Here is a 21,195-nt window from a genome sequence, read left to right on the forward strand (position 1 = left end):
TTCTCTCGGGTCAGGTATGCTGCGTATCGATTTATTTTTGTAAGCGTGAATGAGTCCTGAGAGGGTTACGACTCAGTTTTTTGGTTTTGGGTAGATTGTATTAATTTTTGACATTACGCTTTTTAATATTTACATAGTCCGTAAATCTTTTAGATTTAAATTTTGATTTTGTGTTTAGTGTAGTTACGTTTCAGTCATAGTTTTTAGTTAGATTTTATTTTTGTTTTATTTAGTTTTGTTTTAATTAAGTTTTTAATATGTTAGCGTTAGTGCTTCAGGTTAGATTTTAGTTTAATTTAAATTAATTTTAATTCAATTTTTCTTTAGATTTATTTGGTAATTTTTTTAGTTTTTCTCTTATAATAAAATAAAAATAAAAATATATTTTTTAGTTTTATTTTTAATGGCTAGAATTTAGTTTTAGATTCTTTCCTTTTTGATTTTTAAAATATAAAAAAATAAAAATAAAAAGGTTTAGGTTTTGTTTTATATTTTTTTTTATATAGTTTAGTTTTAAAATTAATTTAGTTTTAGAATTTTAATTTTTTAGATTTTTAATTTCCATAATATTAAAAAATAAAAAAAAAAAATTGAAAAAAGATTTAAAAAAACTTTCAAAAAATAAAAATTTTGTGGGAAATTATTTTTGCAAGTCTCAGGAGCTTTCGCGTTATATGTTTTATGCTGAGATGCTAAATTTTCAAGTTTGAGTTACGAAATATGATATCTGGTTGATAATTTACGATTCTCGTGGTGGTTTTAAGCATTTATCTTTTCGAAGTTTTCAATTGCTGGATATCATTTTGGTCATGTGATTTAGCTGATGATAGATGGTTGCTGTTCATGGTCCATGTTTCTATATCATTTAAAAAGTAATCATTTCAACATTTACTCCACAAGGCACTGGTCTATTAAATCTCTAAATCCATCTAGTGCTTATCATATCGTGTATCGTGTCTCCCACCCAACTGTTTGGCAGTTGGTCTTCATTATCTCGCAGGGTCTACCCCCCTTAGCCGCGGGAGACAGGCTTAAACGGAGGGATCGGGGATCAGAGTGACAGCCCCCGGTCCGAGCGTTGTCGTGCCAATCTGCGCGACAACATTTTTTGGCGCCGTTGCCGGGGACAGAGTTTTTCTGTTCCTGGAGGTTTCATCGACATTCACCTTCTCATCTTTCTCATCTCTCATTTTGAGCTGGCAAATTCAACCTTTTGGATTATCATTTGGATCTTTTATTGCCTTATTTTTCGCCATATCAGTAGCATCTCTTCGGTTTGTTTCTTGTTTGGGTGGGGACTCCACTTTCTCATTTTTCCCAGACAAGAAGCTTTCCTCATATTTGCTTGTGATTACTTTTGGGATCCTAGAATCAGATTCATTGTTCAAGTGGCGACTCCACTTCTTTCATCTCTTAATTTTCTTGAGCAGAAATCTCTTTCTATCATCCATTTGATCCCTTATTGTTCATCATGGATTATTCATGTAAACCATGTCATTTTACTGATAATCTCCATGATCTTCCGAAAGAGGCCATTTCTAAATTATTTAAGTTCTCGGGTGGTGATTCAGTCACTGTTAAACAACATTTAAACATGTTTACTTGTGTAATGATCTTATATTGTAGATTTCCTCAATATAATCATGAAGATTTTAAGATGCGTCTATTTGTCCATTCTTTAGAGGGTGATGCCTTGAATTGGTTTAACAATTTTCCTAATGATTTTTTCACTTCTTTACAAGACATTCTCAATGCTTTTAAAGATAGATATGATAGTCCAAACAGCTTGCCTTCTGCCTCTAAAATTGTGCAACAGAATGAAAGTAATTTGATAAGAGGTCCAGCTGAAAGATCCCAAGACGATTCATCATGTCAGAATGTGTCATCCACCGGAAATATTGCAGATCAAGTTCATGATAGTGACAAATCAGGGACAAATGACAATGAAATGGAAGAGCAAAAACAAATTTTACGAGATCTAATGATGCTGGTGAGAAATATGGAAATCAATCAAACTAATTATGTCAATGATGTGAAAACTTTATGCACCCACCTGGAAAAACGTAATAGGGAGATTGAGGTCACGCAAAATCAGCATGCTAAAGAAATTGAGGCCATGAAAACTAAATATGAAAAAGAAATTGGAAACATGCATAGCAAGATGTCAGTCTTAGAGGAAAATATGGTGACCATGAAAGCTGATCATGATAGGGAAATTGACTCTATGACATTCAATCATAACAATCAATTGGCTGACATGCAAGCGAAACATAAAGAAGAAATAAATTTCATGCAACATTGCTTGATGGACATAGAGGAAAAGAATGATAAAGTGATAAAACACATGCAAGAACACCATGCCATACAAATCAGTGCTATAAGGGCTAAATGCTCTAGTCAGATGGATGCCATTAGAATACAAGTTCAAAAGATTCAACAATGGTCAGATGATAAGAGAAACCAGGAGCCTTCTCATTTGCCGCAACAGGTTCCATCTTATTATGAGGAGGTCATTAGGTGGTTAATTGAAGGTGATCCAGATAAGCTTAAAAACGATAAAAATCAGATGCAAAACACAAAAAGACTTAGCATGCACACTTCATCTGATAGTTTCGAAACAGAAAGTTCCAGGTCATCAGTAATTCGACCTGCCAGAGAGAAAAAGCGCAAGAGGAAGAAAATGAGAAGAAGATTTGACGCATCAGACGGCCGCGAGCAGCTTGATTTTCGGATAGGAAAGAGTCCTACCATATGCAAAATGGGACATGGCACATCCGACAAGCAGCCGACAGATTTGCCTGAAAGCAGGCAAATGCTCAGTATGCACTATATTGAAAACATCTGATGCCGTAGGGCATCCTTTGTATCGTATTTCTAACCCTACTCCTCGTTTTTTTCCGCATTTTCGTTTCTGTTTTAGATAGTTAATAAATGAAGAGCTTTTATCTTTATTGTGCTTAACGTATATGCTGATTTTTGGAATGGACGCTACTTATTTTCATTTGTGCGTTGTATGGATGCAGATTCTGGATTCTCACATTCCTACCAGTGCAGCAACGTGTCCCCAAGTAGAGCCAGATGTTGACCACTACTGGTCAACTGCCCATGCAGTACACCTCCTTTCTGTTAGCAGAGAGGGGTAGCTCCGGAGCGACATGTCCGTGCCAGCCTACAGTCATCGACAGCTTGATCATTTTTGTTGTAAACCCAGTCTGCATGTATAAGTTGTAAATAATCTAAGCAGATCAGAGTCATGTATGTAAAGTTGCCTAGGTGGACCTAACTTTCTAATGATGATCTGCGTCCCGGGAGGTTTTTCGTCTCACCGATCTACGATCGGCAGAGTTTTCCTTCAAACCTGACCCCAAAGCCGGGATGGATTTCGTCATCAGAACTTTAGGAGAATCTTATATGTTAATCTGCTAGATTATAGTTGTGTCGCAGAACTGGGTGTTCTATGAGGGTCTGTATTAAGTGGATTCATCCCTTTGAGATGAAAATTGTAAAAATCATGATGAAGTGTGTCTTGAGGGTTAGAAATATTTTAAATCCCCTCATGAGTCCTAAGTCCTAGGTCCTAGGTGATGTTTCCGAAAGGCTTAGTTCAGTGATCCATTTTAAAATGAATTAAAAAATTTTAAAAATGAATAAAAATAATAAAATAATAAAAAATAATAAAAAATTAAAAAATGAAGCAAAAACCCTAACTAATAAAATAATAATATTTTTAAGTTAATAAATCGACGGATGAGATCAAGAGATGTCTTGATCCTCATCAACGGTCGAGATCATTTCTACATGGATCACTCGAACTAGCCGTTAGGATCATTTCCTTTATATAGGGTCTTAGGGGGTCATTTCAAATCATCTGATCTGTGAGTCTGTATTGAAAAAGCTCTCTTGTAATTTGATTTCTGGTTAATAAAAGAAGACTTTGGGGTCCAAATCGTGCTGGTGTTACTCTCTGGGATTGCTGTGAGATCTTTAATTTTCTGCATATTTCAGTTTTTAGCCCTTAATCATAGCTTGTTTTTAGAGTAGTGTGAGCACAGGTATCTTGTTCACCTGCTAGGGTTTGAGGGCTGCTAGGGTTTTTGAAATAATGGCAGGTATCTCCATTATTTTCAGAGATCTAGCAGCATTCTTTCTCTCTGTGCTGATGGTTGCTTGAGATGTGCAGGGAAACTTTTTAGTGAAGGATATTTGTGGGCGTTTGGGGAAGTTCTGGGCTGAACCAGCCGACTCCCACAGGGTTTTCTTTGCAGAGCCTAGCTGATTTTGGCCCTGGGTTAATCATTAAGAGTTTATTTCCTGTTTTACATGAGAGATTTTCCTTCTGTTCACAGCGAAGTTCAATTTTCTGATATTTCGAAAATATTACTGCTGTTATTGCTAAATCTGGCATTTCAGGGGCCACAAATCTGTAAATTTATTAGCTGTCTCAGGGTTTCAAATTTTTCTGTTCTAGGGTTACAATTTTTTCATTAAGGTTTTGTATTTCTATGTTTGCAGCCACAGGGTTTTCATCAAGAGCAAATTTTTCAGAAAGAAATCAAGGCTGCCCAGATCATAGCATTCAGCTGCCAGGCTTTGGACGAGTTCTGAGATCTTTTCATACGCTGTCTCCCTCTGAGCCATATCTTGTCCCTACTTAATTAAAATCGTGGTCAGAACCAATATTTCAATAATATTTTGAAGGATTCAAATTCTTATAACCCGAATCTGCACGTGCCTCCTAAAATAGCTGGGAAAGGGCAAAATTATGCTCATATTCTTGTGGAGACTCTGCGGATAGATCCATGTACAGGGGTCTCGGCCTCCGTAAATCAACTCTTGGCTCCACAACTCTCAGAAGCACCTGAAGGGGCCGCGAGTTAGCCAGGCACGGGGTTACCATTCGACTGATAAGCATTAAAACTGGCGATTTCTTCCTGTCCGCCGCTATTACCTGTGCCATCATTCGAAGGGATTTCATTGTTCATAACGTCACGATTCTGGGCAAACCCGTGGAAGCTCCAGGTAACAAAACCAACTTCTATTCGATCCTCAACCACTGCAATCCGTCCGCTGTCCTTTCTCTCGGGTCAGGTATGCTGCGTATCGATTTATTTTTGTAAGCGTGAATGAGTCCTGAGAGGGTTACGGCTCAGTTTTTTGGTTTTGGGTAGATTGTATTAATTTTTGACATTACGCTTTTTAATATTTACATAGTCCGTAAATCTTTTAGATTTAAATTTTGATTTTGTGTTTAGTGTAGTTACGTTTCAGTCATAGTTTTTAGTTAGATTTTATTTTTGTTTTATTTAGTTTTGTTTTAATTAAGTTTTTAATATGTTAGCGTTAGTGCTTTAGGTTAGATTTTAGTTTAATTTAAATTAATTTTAATTCAATTTTTCTTTAGATTTATTTGGTAATTTTTTTAGTTTTTCTCTTATAATAAAATAAAAATAAAAATATATTTTTTAGTTTTATTTTTAATGGCTAGAATTTAGTTTTAGATTCTTTCCTTTTTGATTTTTAAAATACAAAAAAATAAAAATAAAAAGGTTTAGGTTTTGTTTTATATTTTTTTTTATATAGTTTAGTTTTAAAATTAATTTAGTTTTAGAATTTTAATTTCCATAATATTAAAAAAAAAAAAAAAAATTGAAAAAAGATTTAAAAAAACTTTCAAAAAATAAAAATTTTGTGGGAAATTATTTTTGCAAGTCTCAGGAGCTTTCGCGTTATATGTTTTATGCTGAGATGCTAAATTTTCAAGTTTGAGTTACGAAATATGATATCTGGTTGATAATTTACGATTCTCGTGGTGGTTTTAAGCATTTATCTTTTCGAAGTTTTCAATCGCTGGATATCATTTTGGTCATGTGATTTAGCTGATGATAGATGGTCGCTGTTCATGGTCCATGTTTCTATATCATTTAAAAAGTAATCATTTCAACATTTACTCCACAAGGCACTGGTCTATTAAATCTCTAAATCCATCTAGTACTTATCATATCGTGTATCGTGTCTCCCACCCAACTGTTTGGCAGTTGGTCTTCATTATCTCGCAGGGTCTACCCCCCTTAGCCGCGGGAGACAGGCTTAAACGGAGGGATCGGGGATCAGAGTGACAGCCCCCGGTCCGAGCGTTGTCGTGCCAATCTGCGCGACAACAGACACCAAATAAGAACAATCTGCCCACCAATCATTGTCCAACACCTAAAGTCTGACCTTCTTCCCCGTGTCTGTCTTTGATTTTGACCACCTTCCCCACTCTGAACTCACAACCAAGGATTGTAGAGGTGCTTGTACCTTTAGCATCTTCTCCAATAAGAGAAAATAGCTAGCATATCTAATATCAGTGGGCTTGACGAATTCCTTCCTTGTGTGAGCCCTGTACATGGCCAAAGAGGTGTGGTGGTTGCCGATAAATATCTGCACATCTCTTGCAGCTGTCACCAAGTTTGATAGCCACTGAATCTTGCCAATGTCCTCTAGTGCATTATTGAGTGCATGCACACAACAAGGAGTCCAAAAAATATGTTGATACCTGTTTTGAATCAATAACCCAATTGATCTACAAAATGCTGCTGCATCTGTCACAACCTGCACCACACTATTAGGCCCAACATCCTTTATAGCTTCTCGAAGAAACTCAAATTGGAAAGATGCATCCTTGCGCTTTCCAGAACAATCAACAGCTTCAAGAAAGAATGGACCTTCTGAAGATGTCACTGTGATGTTGATTAGTGGGCATTTTCGGATGTTAGTCCATCCATCCATAACAATAGAGCAACCAAACTTCAACCATGTTTGTCTCATTCTCTCTTTTTGCACATGAATTTTAGACACTTGTCTATCTAAAATTGTTTTTCGTAGCTTATGTTCTCCGGGTGGTACATATGAAGACCCTATTCTTCCAATTGCTTGGATCATTTCCTTGTAATAAGGAGAGCGAACAACATGGAAGGGAATTCCACTGGCAAAAAGAAATCTGCCAATTGCATCATCTGTGTCATTTCGATCTAGAACATTGTACATCCCAGACACTGTACCCATTGCACAAGAACGAGATGCACCAGTAGAAACCTTTGTTTTTTTTGATGAAGCACTGGATGGAGGAATATTTGTGGATGGATCAACGTGTCTACTAGAAAACAATCCTTTTCCAGTGGCTGCCCTTTCTAGCCTCCAAAGTTGCTCTCTTTGAGCTGAATTTAGGTTTTTTGAGGGACACATATTGACTCCTTTACTTGTAATAGCCAAAATGTGTTGCTTCATCCTGGTATAGCTGCCAACAAAATGATGCCCACAAATATTGCAGACCCAATCACGTGAGCCACCACCAACTTTTAGATCTTTTTTGGGAAGTCTGGTTACATAGATTAGAAGCCGTTTTAAAGGATTAAATGTCCCCTTTGCAAATCTTTCCAGATCTCTTGGTGGGCCTTCAGAATCTACACCATGCAAAGGCCTATTCTGATTTCTTGCCCTCCTGTGATTGCGTTTAATTTTTTTTTGTACATCATGTGATTCACTAGTAACTACCACTATAGCTGCTGTCACTGTTCCTAGAATAACTCTGACTCAGTTGTAAGTTGAATGTAACTTGTAGCCTGTGGGTTGCAACCTGCAACAAGGGCTTACTGTTTAAATGTTATTTTTAATAAAACCTTTAGGCTTGTCACTTTATGGCATATGCATACTGATTATTGATACATACTCATAGTGAAAAAAATAAAAAATAAAATAAATTACACAGGCTGACTAATATTAACAGCACACATTCAACACTGAAAATATATATATATTTTTTTTAATTTACAAGAAAAAAAATTAATACACAGTCAACACTGAAAAATTAAAAAAATTTATAATTTACAAAAGAAATGAAAAAAGAAACGCAGTGACAGGCACATAGTCAAGTTTCAACATTGAAAAATTTTAAAATTTTAAAATTTACAAAAACAAATTGAAAAAAAAAGCAGTGACAGCCTACAGGCACCCAGTCAACACAAAAAAATTAAAAAAATTTACAATTTACAACAAAAAAAATAAAAAAAAAACAGCAGTGACACGCTGCAATCATCAATGTTAAATAGTAAATTGTTAATGTTACTTACTGTGCAAACTTTGGCCAGGTAAAGTCGATGGGGGCTGCAGTTCAACTTCAAAGTCGATGGGCTGGCCGCTGCCTGCAGTTCAAGTGCAAACTTTGAAACTTCAAAGTCGTGAGGCACTTAGGCAAGTAGCGGTTCAACGACAGTGAGGTGGTTTTGCCGTTCGACGACGTGCAGCAGCGACGGAGGTTTCCACGTCGTGCAACAGAGATGGAGGTTTCAAGTTTCAACGGCGTCCAGCATCCATGTCCACGTCCAGCAGTGATGGCGTCCAGCGTCCAGGTTTCGATGGCGTCGGCGTCCAGCAGCAACGACGTTAGAAAGTTAGAGTGATGGGTGTCGAGCTTCAGCAATGAAAACATAACCCTTGTGGCTGGAAATAGTCAAAACAAATATATATATATATTTTTTTAAATTATGATCTAAAAAAATCACTAAAAAAATTCGAAATTGGTCAATGGAAACGACCCCCGATGACCCCTCATGACCCCAGTGTAGGAATTTACAGGGTAAGTTCCTCAGACAGAACACCAAAAGGACACCGCTCACAACCAGATCGCAGATCAATACACCAGTATTTTGACGTGGTTAAAACCCTCAAAGAGGGAAACAGTCCACGGCCTGAGCCAACGCGGCCACTTCAGGCAATTTATTAATAAAAGAATGAAAATTTACATATGTTTCTCTCATGCACGGATTACCCTACAAATGACCCTCCATGCGCTTTAAATAGAATTCATGGACCAATCGGGTGTCAAGCCACGGATCAAGTGTTGGTAATACCGAGGAGAGAATGAACCGTCAGATCACTACATATCGTGACCGTCGGATTGTAAGTTACAAAATGTACAACGGTAAAGAAACACACTTTACCTAACTCTATACCTAACTAACTCTACACTAGACCAAGTTGTACTTAACTATTTCCTATGTGTCGGAATATCCTAACATCCCCCCTTAAGAACAACTTGGGATAGGATTGAAGGATTTACAAATATGACACAATAGGAGAAGGAAGGAGGCACTAGAGCCTATCCCCCCTTAGTGACAACTTCCTGAACTCCAACCATAAATCGAAGTTTAGTGAACTTCGCCTCTGTGAGAGCCTTTGTGAAGATGTCTGCAACTTGATCATCTGTTGAACAATATTGCACTTCAAGAACATGGTCGTGAATGAGCTTTCTGATGAAGTGCATGTGCAGTTCAATGTGTTTGCTGCGCTGATGTTGGACAGGATCTTTGCATAGTTGAATGGCACTTTGATTATCACACCAAAGTGTAGTCGGATGCTGCTGCTGAAAGCCAAACTCTGACAGGATCTGATGAAGCCACAAGGCTTCCTTACTAGCTTCTACGGCACCACGATACTCTGCTTCTGCTGATGAAAGAGAAATGGCACCTTGTTTCTTGCAAGCCCATGTAATAGGTCCTGAACCAAGAGTGAACACATAACCGGCAGTAGACTTCCGATCATCAGGGTCACCAGCCCAATCGGAATCAGTGAAACCAACCAATAGAGGAGATGCTTCGGCACTGTAATGAATCCCAAACTGAACTGTACCTCGAACATAACGAAGTATTCTTTTAGCTGCTTTCCAATGACTTTCACGGGGGTTTTGCATGAACCGAGCAACAAGGCCAACAGCAAAGGAAAGGTCAGGACGAGTATGGGTTAGATACAAAAGTTTTCCTACAAGTTGACGGTATAAGGTAGCATCAACTTCAGGAGAAGTACAAGTGACTGAAAGTTTGACTCCAGACTGAAAGGGAGAAGGGGCTGGCTTACAGTCTTCCATGTGAAAATGACGTAGAATATCACAAGCATACTTGGACTGGGAAAGGGAAATACCCTCCTTGGATTGCAAGACTTGAAGACCGAGAAAATAGTGTAAGTGTCCTAAGTCTGTCATTTCAAATTTCCTTTTAAGGCTAGACTTCACATGGTTTATAAGGTTGGGATCACTACCAGTAAGGATAAGATCATCAACATAAAGAACAAGGATGATAAGAGAGTTGCCCACTTTCTTGGTGTAGACAGTATTGTCAGAATGACACCTAGAAAAGCCAGATTCTAAAAGAAAGCTATCCATTTTGGCATACCAAGCCCGAGGAGCTTGCTTGAGACCATAAAGGGATTTCTTAAGTCGACATACAAGGCTGGAGTCTGTTTGTATGAAGCCAATGGTTGTTCCATATAGATTTCTTCATGCAAGTCCCCATGCAAGAAGGCAGATTTAACATCCATCTGATGGACTTCCCATTTGAAAGAGGCAGCAAGGGAAAGAACAAGGCGGATAGAGTTCATTTTGGCAACAGGGGAGAAGGTTTCAGTGTAGTCAATGCCTTCAACCTGTGAAAAACCTTTAGCAACAAGACGAGCTTTATGTTTATCAACTTTCCCATCTGGTCCATACTTGGTTCTGTAAACCCATTTGCATCTAACAAGTTTTGGTCCCTTTGGTAGAGGAACAAGATCCCATGTATCGTTTGCCAATAATGAATGATATTCTTCATTCATAGCTGCTTCCCAATCTGGATGGCCTGAAGCTTCTGCAAAGGTGTCAGGATCATAATTTACTGGAGCTTGAGCCAGTAAAGAAGAGGCTCTCTCGAACTGAGAACGTGTGCGTCGCTGATTTGTAGGATCACCGGCAAGATCACCTGCTGCATCTCGAGTAGCACGAACCCATTTTGGAAGCTCAGGAGCTGAAGGAGGATCCTGAGATGGTGGGGGAGGATTGTCATCCTCACTTTCATCATCGGAAGAAGAAATGTTTTCAAAGGTAGAAGAGATAGGGAGAGGTGGCACATCCGCTGGACTAGGCTCGCAGGCCGATATATTTTCATCAAATTTTACATCTCTTCTAATGATAACATTTTTGGACTTAAATGGAATAAGTCTATAGCCTTTGACATCTTCAGAATATCCAACAAAAGTACATTTTTCACTCTTAGGTTCTAAAGCTTTATGCTTTTCATCTGGAATATGGGCCCACGCTTCACTTCCAAAAACACGAAAGTGACTTACATCTGGTTTGATTGAGCTCCATGCTTCTTCTGGAGTGATATTCTTTAAAGCCTTAGTAGGAGTGCGATTTATTATGTAATTTGCACAGTTAATTGCTTCTGCCCAAAAACTAAGACCAAGTCCTTTAGATTGTAGCATACAATTAGCCATTTCCTTTAAGGTGCGATTCTTCCTTTCAGCTACACCATTTTGTTGAGGAGTATATGGAACAGTATGTTGCATTTGAATTCCATTCTCAGTGCAATAGTTGATGAATGTGTTTTTAACATATTCTCCGCCATTATCAGATCTTAACTTAAGAATTTGATGTCCAGATTGTTTTTCAACAAAGGCCTTGAAGGCCAAAAAAGTGTTAAATACTTCACTCTTGAGTTTTAAGAAGTGTACCCAAGTGCGTCTGGAGAAATCATCAATAAAAGTTAAGAAATACTTGCAGCCAGAGAATGACACAACTGGAAGTGGACCACATAAATCACTATGCACAAGCTGTAAAGGGGCTGAGGCGTGCCAAGAGGCACGTTTTTCAAAACTGTCCCGATGATGTTTTCCGAGTACACATCCGGAACAAACACCATCTCTGCAAGATACCATAGGAAGACCTGTCACCATATTTTCTTTACATAGATGCTGAAGGGAGCGATAGTTTAAGTGACCAAATCGCTCATGCCAAAGTTTGCTCACTTCATCGTTATGAGCAACAAATACTGAGGGAAGATTTGATGACCCAAAGTTGTGAAACTTATACAACTTTGTAGAATCATCAGCGATGCCAGTAGCCAAAATCTGTTTAGGATCTCTTAAGTCCTTGATTACAACATCATGAGGTGAAAATTCAACGATTTTACCTTCACCTGAATGAGTTATCTGATATACAGATAGAAGGTTGCAGGATAAGGTTGGAACACATAATACATCATTAAACTGACCATTGTCTAGATGAACAGTTCCAGTCCCTACAACATTAAGAGATCTATCATCACCAACATATATATTTTTGGTGTTACAATCAGTGAAAGAAGAAAACATGGCTTTGTTTTTGGCCATGTGATAAGAAGCTCCAGAATCAATGAGCCACTCATGAGAATGAGAAGAAGAAGATACATTTAATGCATAGCCAGACCGAGATGCTTGACAACCACATGCAGAAAGTGCCATTCCTGAAGATGAAGTTGAAGTTGAAGATTGCCCCAAATGGATGTTATGCTTCTTCATTGCTGCTTCCAAGGCTTCCATCTTCTTAAAGCATTTTGATTCTAAGTGCCCATCTCGATTACAAAAATTGCAATGTCTATCAGTCTTCTTCCCTTTGTTTTTATTTGTCTTATCATTTTGTTGAAATGATTTTTCATTTTGGGGCTGAAATTGCTTAGGACCCTTGTTTGGTTTAGGACCATTCTTTTTAGGATATGACTTCTTAGGATTCTTTGAATTTGGTTGCTGCTGGGTGGCTAACGCTTTCTTGGAAGAGTTTCCAAGATTAAGAAGACCAAGGTGTAAGAGTTTTTCTTGTTCTCTTATTAAAGAATCACAAAAAGAGTCAAAGGAAGGGGGCTTGTAGTCTGTTCCTTGAGAAATGAAGGCTTCTCTTGTGGAATGGAAGGTGGAAACAAACACAGAGTAGGCTGGTCCCAACTTTGTAAGAATGGAATAGATAAGGTTACTATCTTCTTTCTTAACTTTAACACCTTCCAAAAGATATCTAAGGGTTTTGAACTTGGACAAGAAATCTTCAATGCAAGAAAAATTATTAGGGTCCAATGTAAGCAACTCATTTTCAAGTTGATGGGCTCTAATTTCATTTTTAATCCCAAAAACTTTATTGATTTGTTTCATTGCTTCATCAGGAGTATCAATTTCTGCAATATGGAATCTAAGATCTGGAGAAATAGACATCCCTATCAATCCACGTGCTTGATCTTGCCTATTTTCCCATTTAGCAGCCTTATCTTCATCCTTCGGTTTCTTTTCTTGGCCTGAGGCTATTCTGTAGAGACCTTTACTTCTAAGTAAATCCTCAATGTAAGCCAACCATTGGAAGTAGTTGGTGCTGTCAAGGGTAACTTGGTATTGACTTTCCATTTCAATGGAAACTGAAGCTAAAGATGCTGAAAATAAGTGTTCCAATGGATAGATCTCGAAAAATTAGGCTGGTTTAAAAAAAACGGCTCTGAAAACGGCTTCCGGATGAAGAAGTTATGGCTTTTTGAAAAAAAGTTGTTGAAGTTGCCGACGAAGTGCGGGAATGTGCGGAAATGAAAAAATCCGCCCCCAAAAAAATGGAGACTTGAACCCAAGACCTCTACTCTCTTAGAATAGCTTTGAACCAATTGATCTATACAAAAAATTTGAGAGAGAGAGAGAGAGAGAGGGGGGGGGTTGATGCTTTGGGTTGCGTGCTTGCTTTGAGAAGACTCTTTTTCCCTACAAAACAAAAAACACAAAACCCAACACGGACATGCAAAGAAAACGAACCTTATGGCTCGAAGTTAGCTTTAGCCGAAAAACTAAATATTTTCAAAAATGAACCTTGCGGCTCAAAGTTAGCTTTGGCCGGAAACTAAATATTTTCCTCAATGTTTCTGATTTTCCGAGATCACCCTAAGGCGCGGGGAAAAGAGCATACGCATGAGAAAAATCCTTCCTTTCTGTTTCTGATTTGCCAAGATCGCACAGAGTCGCAGGGCAAAGAGCATACGCAGAAATAAAAGGTATAGATCCGGTAATAAAAAGGCTAAATAAACCGAAACCGAAATAAACAGAGAGAAAATAACAGTAAACTGCAAATAAACACTGTATACCTCCAGATCTTAAAAATGACGCAGCTAGGGCTACCGAAAACCTTTTCGCGTGAAACGAAAGGGGTTCCTCACTGGAACAGATGCTCCCAACACAACAGAGCAGTTCTCTCGGCCCGAAAGCAGTCAGAAACAGCAGATCTAGGAAACGACAGTCGGATGCAGTTCTACTGGCTTCAGATTTGGATCACCAACGGACGCGGCCCTCAAATAGCTCTGATACCATGTAGGAATTTACAGGGTAAGTTCCTCAGACAGAACACCAAAAGGACACCGCTCACAACCAGATCGCAGATCAATACACCAGTATTTTGACGTGGTTAAAACCCTCAAAGAGGGAAACAGTCCACGGCCTGAGCCAACGCGGCCACTTCAGGCAATTTATTAATAAAAGAATGAAAATTTACATATGTTTCTCTCATGCACGGATTACCCTACAAATGACCCTCCATGCGCTTTAAATAGAATTCATGGACCAATCGGTTGTCAAGCCACGGATCAAGTGTCGGTAATACCGAAGAGAGAATGAACCGTCGGATCACTACATATCGTGACCGTCGGATTGTAAGTTACAAAATGTACAACGGTAAAGAAACACACTTTACCTAACTCTATACTTAACTCTACACTAGACCAAGTTGTACTTAACTATTTCCTATGTGTCGGAATATCCTAACACCAGATGACCCTCTTTTGTGGAAACGACCCCTGGCAAGTTTCCTTGTGTACCCTTTTTTTTGGGAGTGTGGAGAAACGACTCCCTCTCGTCCCCAAGTCCCCGGAGCGTGGGGAGCTAGGAAACTCGACCCCCAGGTGGGGGGACGCAATGGAACACTGAATAACATTTATTTCCTTCGGAATGTTTCTACTAACATATTCATATGAAAACCGATAATGAAACTGGTAAACAAGTTCACAGCAAAATGCACACATAAGAAAACCGGAGAGAACAGATTACGGGAATCTCAAAAACAGGTGACTGATGGTCTTGTTGATCAGCTGCCTGATGTGCTTGGCTGAGGGTTCAGCTTGCCACAGAACTACTGCTCGACTCTCCCTTGCATGTGCAGGATGCCTTCAAATTGCACTCGTCTCTATAATTCTCCCTTCAAGAGTGCTAAGGGATGAGACTAGCAGTTGGAACATAGCCACAGAACTGCTCGTTTACCGCCCGTTGTATGTGCAGGATGCTCTCTGGTTGCTCTCAGTTCCCTGACTTGCTCTTCAAGAGAACTAAGATCAACAGTTGGAACGGAGCCACCAATTCTTCAGTTTCACAGGTTTTGGTTTTCACAACCACAATGCACTCATCCTGTTGAATGCTGTGAGCTCTCAACCTGTTAATTTTTTTGAAGGTATCCCTGGAAACAACTGCAGCAACATACTCTTTTCTTCCTCCACTTTGACTTAAGCTTCCTCTGAGTCAATATGGTGTTCACCACAGTTACTTACCATGTGCTTACCATGTTTTGTACATTTGAACCTCCCTGAGAATGGCGGGGTGACAAAGACAAGTACAGTCCATATTGGTCAATCCAAGATACTCTGAAAACAACCAGACAAAGGCAGATATTTGAGGCCGTAAAGGAAGGTAAAATTCCACTTGGAGGATAGAGTTTAGAACATCACAGTTACTAGTGGGTCCACAATCCATTTAATCAAATCCATTAAGCTGTTTCTATTTATATAATACATAATAGTGATTTATGCTTCAAGCGTGTATGCTGTCCTGCTCTTTTTCAAGCAAAGTTGATGAGCATGGGGTTAAACTCATGTCTCACTCTTGTTAGGTGCCCATGTTGTAGGTATGGGTGTATTGGGTATGCATAAGCTTTGCTTTGGTAGGGTTGAATTTCACCAACGGTAGTCAGAGATACCATTAACCCATTTCATTGAGAGCTTATATTGATAACAAACTGCAAGGAATATATTATTGATACTAGGTAATATGGTTTACCAAAACCTTAGAATAGATTTCGGGAAGGCCACTTGCTGATAAAGTAGTAAATGGATAAAAGTGAGCTCCCCATTTCTTGAATCATGTTACTGTGCTGAAAAGGCTTTAGATGATATGATGCTGTAATGGCCCAATTGATTCATCTTGTGATTGCAATGCCTCAGGTGACACTTACTAGCAGTTAAACTATTTCAATGTTATATAAGATGGATCCCTACAAAACCCATTGTTAAATGGGCCATATGGCAATTGTATCTTATGTGATTATTTTGTTTCTTTCATTCATTTTCACTCCATTTCAGCTTCATTTTTCTGTACTTCTTCTGATGCTATCTTTCTTTAATTAATCATGCAGGAACTGAATATCTCAGAAGAGAAGTTAGAATACTCTGATTCACTGATGGAGATGAGTCAAGGACAATGGGAAGGCCGCCTTCGTTCAGAGATTTACACTTCTGACTTGCTCAATGCGATTGACAGATCTCAGCCTGACTTCCATGCGCCTGGTGGAGAGTCTCAACGTCAAGTTGAGTTTCGTGTTATTGAATTTATAAACAGTAGAGTACTGAGGAGGGCTGAAAATCCAATACAGAGGAATTCTGGACAGTTTCAGAAGCAGATCAAATGCTCCGGGAGTCAAAACTCTCTAATGCAGGTTCATCCTGTTGAAGATGGAGATGATGTTACTGTATCACAGTGGGAATTATTTAATAGGCAAAAACAATTAGGAAGAAGAAAGTCTGGTAAAAGCAGGCTTCAGTTTGTCACTACAGGAGATAATGAGACTGCAACTGATTCTTCTTCCAGAGAAGGCAGCAATTGGAGGCAGTCACAGGAACAAAGCAAACAAGCCACTCAATGTGTAGCCATATTCACGCATGGGATGGCTATAAAGTGCCTTATCAGGGGATTGCTTGGGTCTAATCCAGCAATGACTCATCGGCTGTGTATTGACAACACATCCATGACTGTTGTCTGCTATTCTTTTAAAACAGGATGGCAAATTCAGAGGATCAATGATATTTCACATTTGAGGCTTCTATAAGATCATTTTCTGTTTAAAGGCAACGAAGGTTGTTGCCACATATTTATGGATATCTAATTATGTCAATACACTTGGTGCCCTGGCATAGCTGTTATCTAATATTTGAAGCACATGAGGAAGCTCCATTTTGATTTTTAACGTAAAATTTTTAAATCGAAAGTAAAGGGATTGGATTGGCCAACATAAGGGGTGTTGTGCACTTAAGTTACAGTTGTTCACACTATTGAAAAAATCAGATTGCTTCACCAAGGATGAAAGTAGCATTGGCAAGGTTTGAAATTAGCTTCAAATGGTTAAATTCAAGCTACCATGATACATTTATGCTTCGGCTTCTTCAGTTAGTTTTTGGTTTTTAGTACCTCGAAGTTAAGGTGCTTCATATTTATAGATGCATTTTCCTTGTACAGTTATGCAATGTGGTCTTTATTTTTGAGGATTTTGAGACACTTGTATCACTGGAGTTCAAATGCTTTTCTGGAGAGAGTTTTGAACTGTTAAATCAATTTATAGAACGCGTGTTCTGATTTACATCATTGAAGGAAGTTGTTGCTTTTCCTTCCTCAGAGGGATAAACAAATTTGTGGAGATTGGAAGGGTATAGACATTATTAACATCATATGCGGATTATCAATTTGATCCATGTATGGTGTCATGCCATTATTCTCCATTGTAAATTTGGTCGCATTTCAAGTTGATTTTAACATACCATTCCCATATTTAGTGTTGTCTAAATTGCAAAACATAGAACTATTGCATGAGTACAATTACAATGAATTCCCAATTAATAGTTATTGTAAATACTAAAATGCAAATTAAAATAAAATGTGAATAAACAGAAAAGCAAATAGCTTTTGGATTTCCGATTGTCACTACAGGTTGGCCTTTGAAAAAGTCAGACCCTCTTAAATTTTAAATGCATGGCTTGGGACAAGAAAAATTACATTGAATTGAATAAACTTTATTTAGTATCAATGGGGGGTCAAGTATCAGAAGTCAAATATTGTGCTGACAATTGATTCTTATTGCCTCATATCAACTCTACTAATCCAAATGATATATTTTTATTTATGCAACCAGTTTCAACTATTTCATTCATTCAAGGAGGTTCTTGATTTGTAAATTCATCATCAAGCAGAATCCTCTGAATTGGGTCAGTTTGACATTCGAGTTATAATTTCATTATATCAAGGTGGAGGTCAATGCGTTATACGATGACTCTACAATGAAAGCCAGCCTCTGCCAGTGCAACCTAGGAGGTATATAGCTCTAAACCTGATATATTGTGGTTGCATTTTGACCTTATTATAGATGCCATCTGAATCGAGATGGTTGTTTTCATTATTCTATGACATTTTTGAGGTTTATTAGAACAGTTAAGATGCTTGTATATTTATCTTAGCCAACGTGCTTATGTCATTCTCAAGAAACAACAAGCGAGGAGAAGATGAAGCATGTGGATACTACCATTTTGGTAGTCATATGAGCAAAACAAACAACCGCATGATCAAGTTGAAAGGATACACGGATACACTTAACGTGCAGTTGAACAATGAGATTGTTTCAGGATAGTACATTTCATAATGAATTTCCTTAATGTTATTATAATAAATGATAAATTGGAATCAAAGAACAGCTAATATAACCCAACTTTTGAATACTATCACATTAAACAAGGCAAATAGAGACCCCCTTAATAGCGTGGGTAGAAATAAGAAAACTTTATAGTTGTAGCTTCTTGAAGATTTGGCTGCGCTTTGGCACTCTCTTTGTTGGAAGTGGATTGTAATGAATACCTGTTGGCATATCGTCTCCGTCCGCTGAGTCTCAGCAGGCTGGCACTAGTTGCATTGCATCTCATTTTCCTCTTGCAAGAAAGAAAAATATTTCTTTCCGGCAAGAGTGTCAAGGACTTGGTTCACAAATGGAAGAGGAAAATGATAATTCTGCATGGTTTTATTTAATTCTCTATAGTCGGCACATATTCTCTATTTGCCATTATTTTTAGGGACTACCACCAATGGTGAAACCTACTAACTATCAAAGATAGGATGTATAAAATTAACGTCAAGAAGTTTTGGAAGTTCCTATTTTACTATGTCCTTGAGGTGTGAATTTAATCTTCTTTGAGGGTGGCGAATAGTTCGAGCATCTTTCTTAATATAAATATGATGTGTGCACAACTATGGATCGATGCCCTTCATATCAGAGTATTCTCAGGAAAAAACCTGTTTATATTTTTGAAGAATTTGAATCAGAAATTCATACTAAAGGTCATTAAGATTGGCATTAATATTCAACGTCTTGACATGCTCAATTTCAATGGGAAAGCTATTGTGAACTGAAGTCGTGGGGTATATGCTCAGTGTTCAAGTCCTCTAGCGAATCTCCTTGGGCTTTGTTGTCAAGCACAACTTTCAGGATTTGACATGTTGGGTTTCCAGTAGTGGAAGGCTGCTTAATAAACCCATTAATTATATCGTCCCCGGTCTGTCTTTTAAAGATAAGAACTTTTTATTGACAGTGAGAGGAGAGTGTAAATTTTCTTCCTAATATTCGGGAGGGAAACATTTAAAATCGTTAGTCGACATGTTGGGTTTAGCGGGTGGGTATAGTATAAGATTCTTGATAGACAGTCCCTTAGAGATTGTGATACTTCCGGTTCGACACCCGATGTATGCATCTGCAGTGGAAAGCCATGGTATGCCTAATATCAAAGGGTGTCCTCCCAGTTTATTTTTAGGATTAAGGACCAGAAAATCCACTGTGTATTCCTAGGAATATACAAAACCAATGATATCGTCTAAGGTCCCTTCTGGTTTTACTACGGATCTATCAGCTAGTTCCAACAAGGTTGGAGTTGGTTTAAATCTAGTTATTCCAAGGAGTCCACAAGTTTCGAGTGTTATAATATTTATGGCAGCTCCAAAGTCCACTAAAGTGTTTGGGAAATTATATCTATAAATCTCAACAGTGACTACAGGGTTTCCAGGATCATCATATTTAATAGGTATTTGTTTTTCTAGAATGAGATCAGATAGTTTCTCTAAAACATAGACAATAGGGGAGTCTGTTGGCTTCCTACCAGGATTCTTAACACACAGTGCTTTGATGGTTTTGGCATAAATGGGTATTCATCTAATAGCCTGTAGGAGAGGGATTTTGATACATAAGTTTTGTAATTCCCCTAAGAGATCAAAATCGGGATATACAAGTGATTTTCTATGGCTAATCTCTCAGGGAATGAAAAAGGAATGTCTGTAATCTTAATGGATTCTTGTTTTTTAGTTGGTTTACTAGACGATTATGCTTCAGTATTGATTACGGTAGGATGAGAATGTTTTGTCAAAGGATGCTCCTTAGCAGGATTGTCGTTTTTTGGTTGCTCTTGATTTTTTGAGTGATCTTTCGGAAAGATGGTTCTCCCAGACTTCAGACGTAATTCGTTAAATTCCAAAGAGGGAGGCGGAGAATTCAAAGTTTCCAGAATTTCTAAAAATTGCAGAGGTTTGTTATTTGGATTCAGATTTGGTTGTGCATGTAACTGAGGTCGTAGTGGAGGTGGAGCGTTTGGAGGTAATTGAAATGGAGGTTGTAATGGTGGTTTATTTTGTGATCAAGGCATTACTCCCATCGATTGATTAATAGGTCCAGTGGGGCGTTGTCAATTTTGGTACCACATTGGCCCTTGAGTAGGTTGATTTACCTATTGTAGAGGGTATGGGTTATTTTGTGTGCTATGCCATGAGGTTGTGGGACACTGTTGATTTGGCCAAGAAGGACCAGGGAATCACTGTTTTGTCCAGCGTGATGAAGTGTATGGCTAAGGTTGCTAGGTAGTAGAAGAATGTTGCTTGCCCTGCCAATTTAATGCAGGAAATTGTTGTTGACCAAATTGTCTAGAAAAAAACATAGAAGGGTCCCGCAACATACCTGATGGGCGATTCTGCGATTGTCATCACTGTGCCACAAAAGATGCTGGTTCAGGTTCTTCTTCGGCTTCCTTAAATACAACTTTCAACCCAGGAAGTGGAGGAAAACGATCGGTCGAGTGATCTTTGGTAAAAATAACACATATCTCGACTGTATCCAGCAGGCATTCTTTATGACTATGCTTCTTTTGATAGAGAGGACAAAAAATAGCTAATGCATGTTCCGCTTTAGCTTGCTTTTTTTTACTTATAAAACATCCAACTGTGTTGTTAGTGTATTTAAGATATCATTTTTAAAATATTCTAAAAGATTACCAATCTCTGCTCGTGTAACTC

General features: G+C 38.2%; 1 protein-coding gene across 1 annotated transcript in view; it reads left to right on the forward strand.

Annotated features, from left to right (window-relative positions):
• LOC149266513 (uncharacterized) overlaps positions 1-17,463 on the forward strand; it is a 30,083-nt gene extending 12,620 nt beyond the window's left edge. Inside the window, exon 2 of the mRNA XM_089430599.1 lies at positions 16,241-17,463. Coding sequence (XP_089286725.1) covers positions 16,241-16,930 — 690 coding nt within the window. The 3' untranslated portion in view covers positions 16,931-17,463. The remainder of the gene's footprint in view (positions 1-16,240) is intronic.
• The last annotated feature ends 3,732 nt before the right edge of the window (positions 17,464-21,195 follow it).

The sequence above is a fragment of the Pinus tabuliformis genome, chromosome 6 (assembly GCF_031772625.1).
Source record: "Pinus tabuliformis cultivar Carrire ecotype Pingquan chromosome 6, CPIR1, whole genome shotgun sequence".
Taxonomy (NCBI): Eukaryota; Viridiplantae; Streptophyta; class Pinopsida; order Pinales; family Pinaceae; genus Pinus; species Pinus tabuliformis.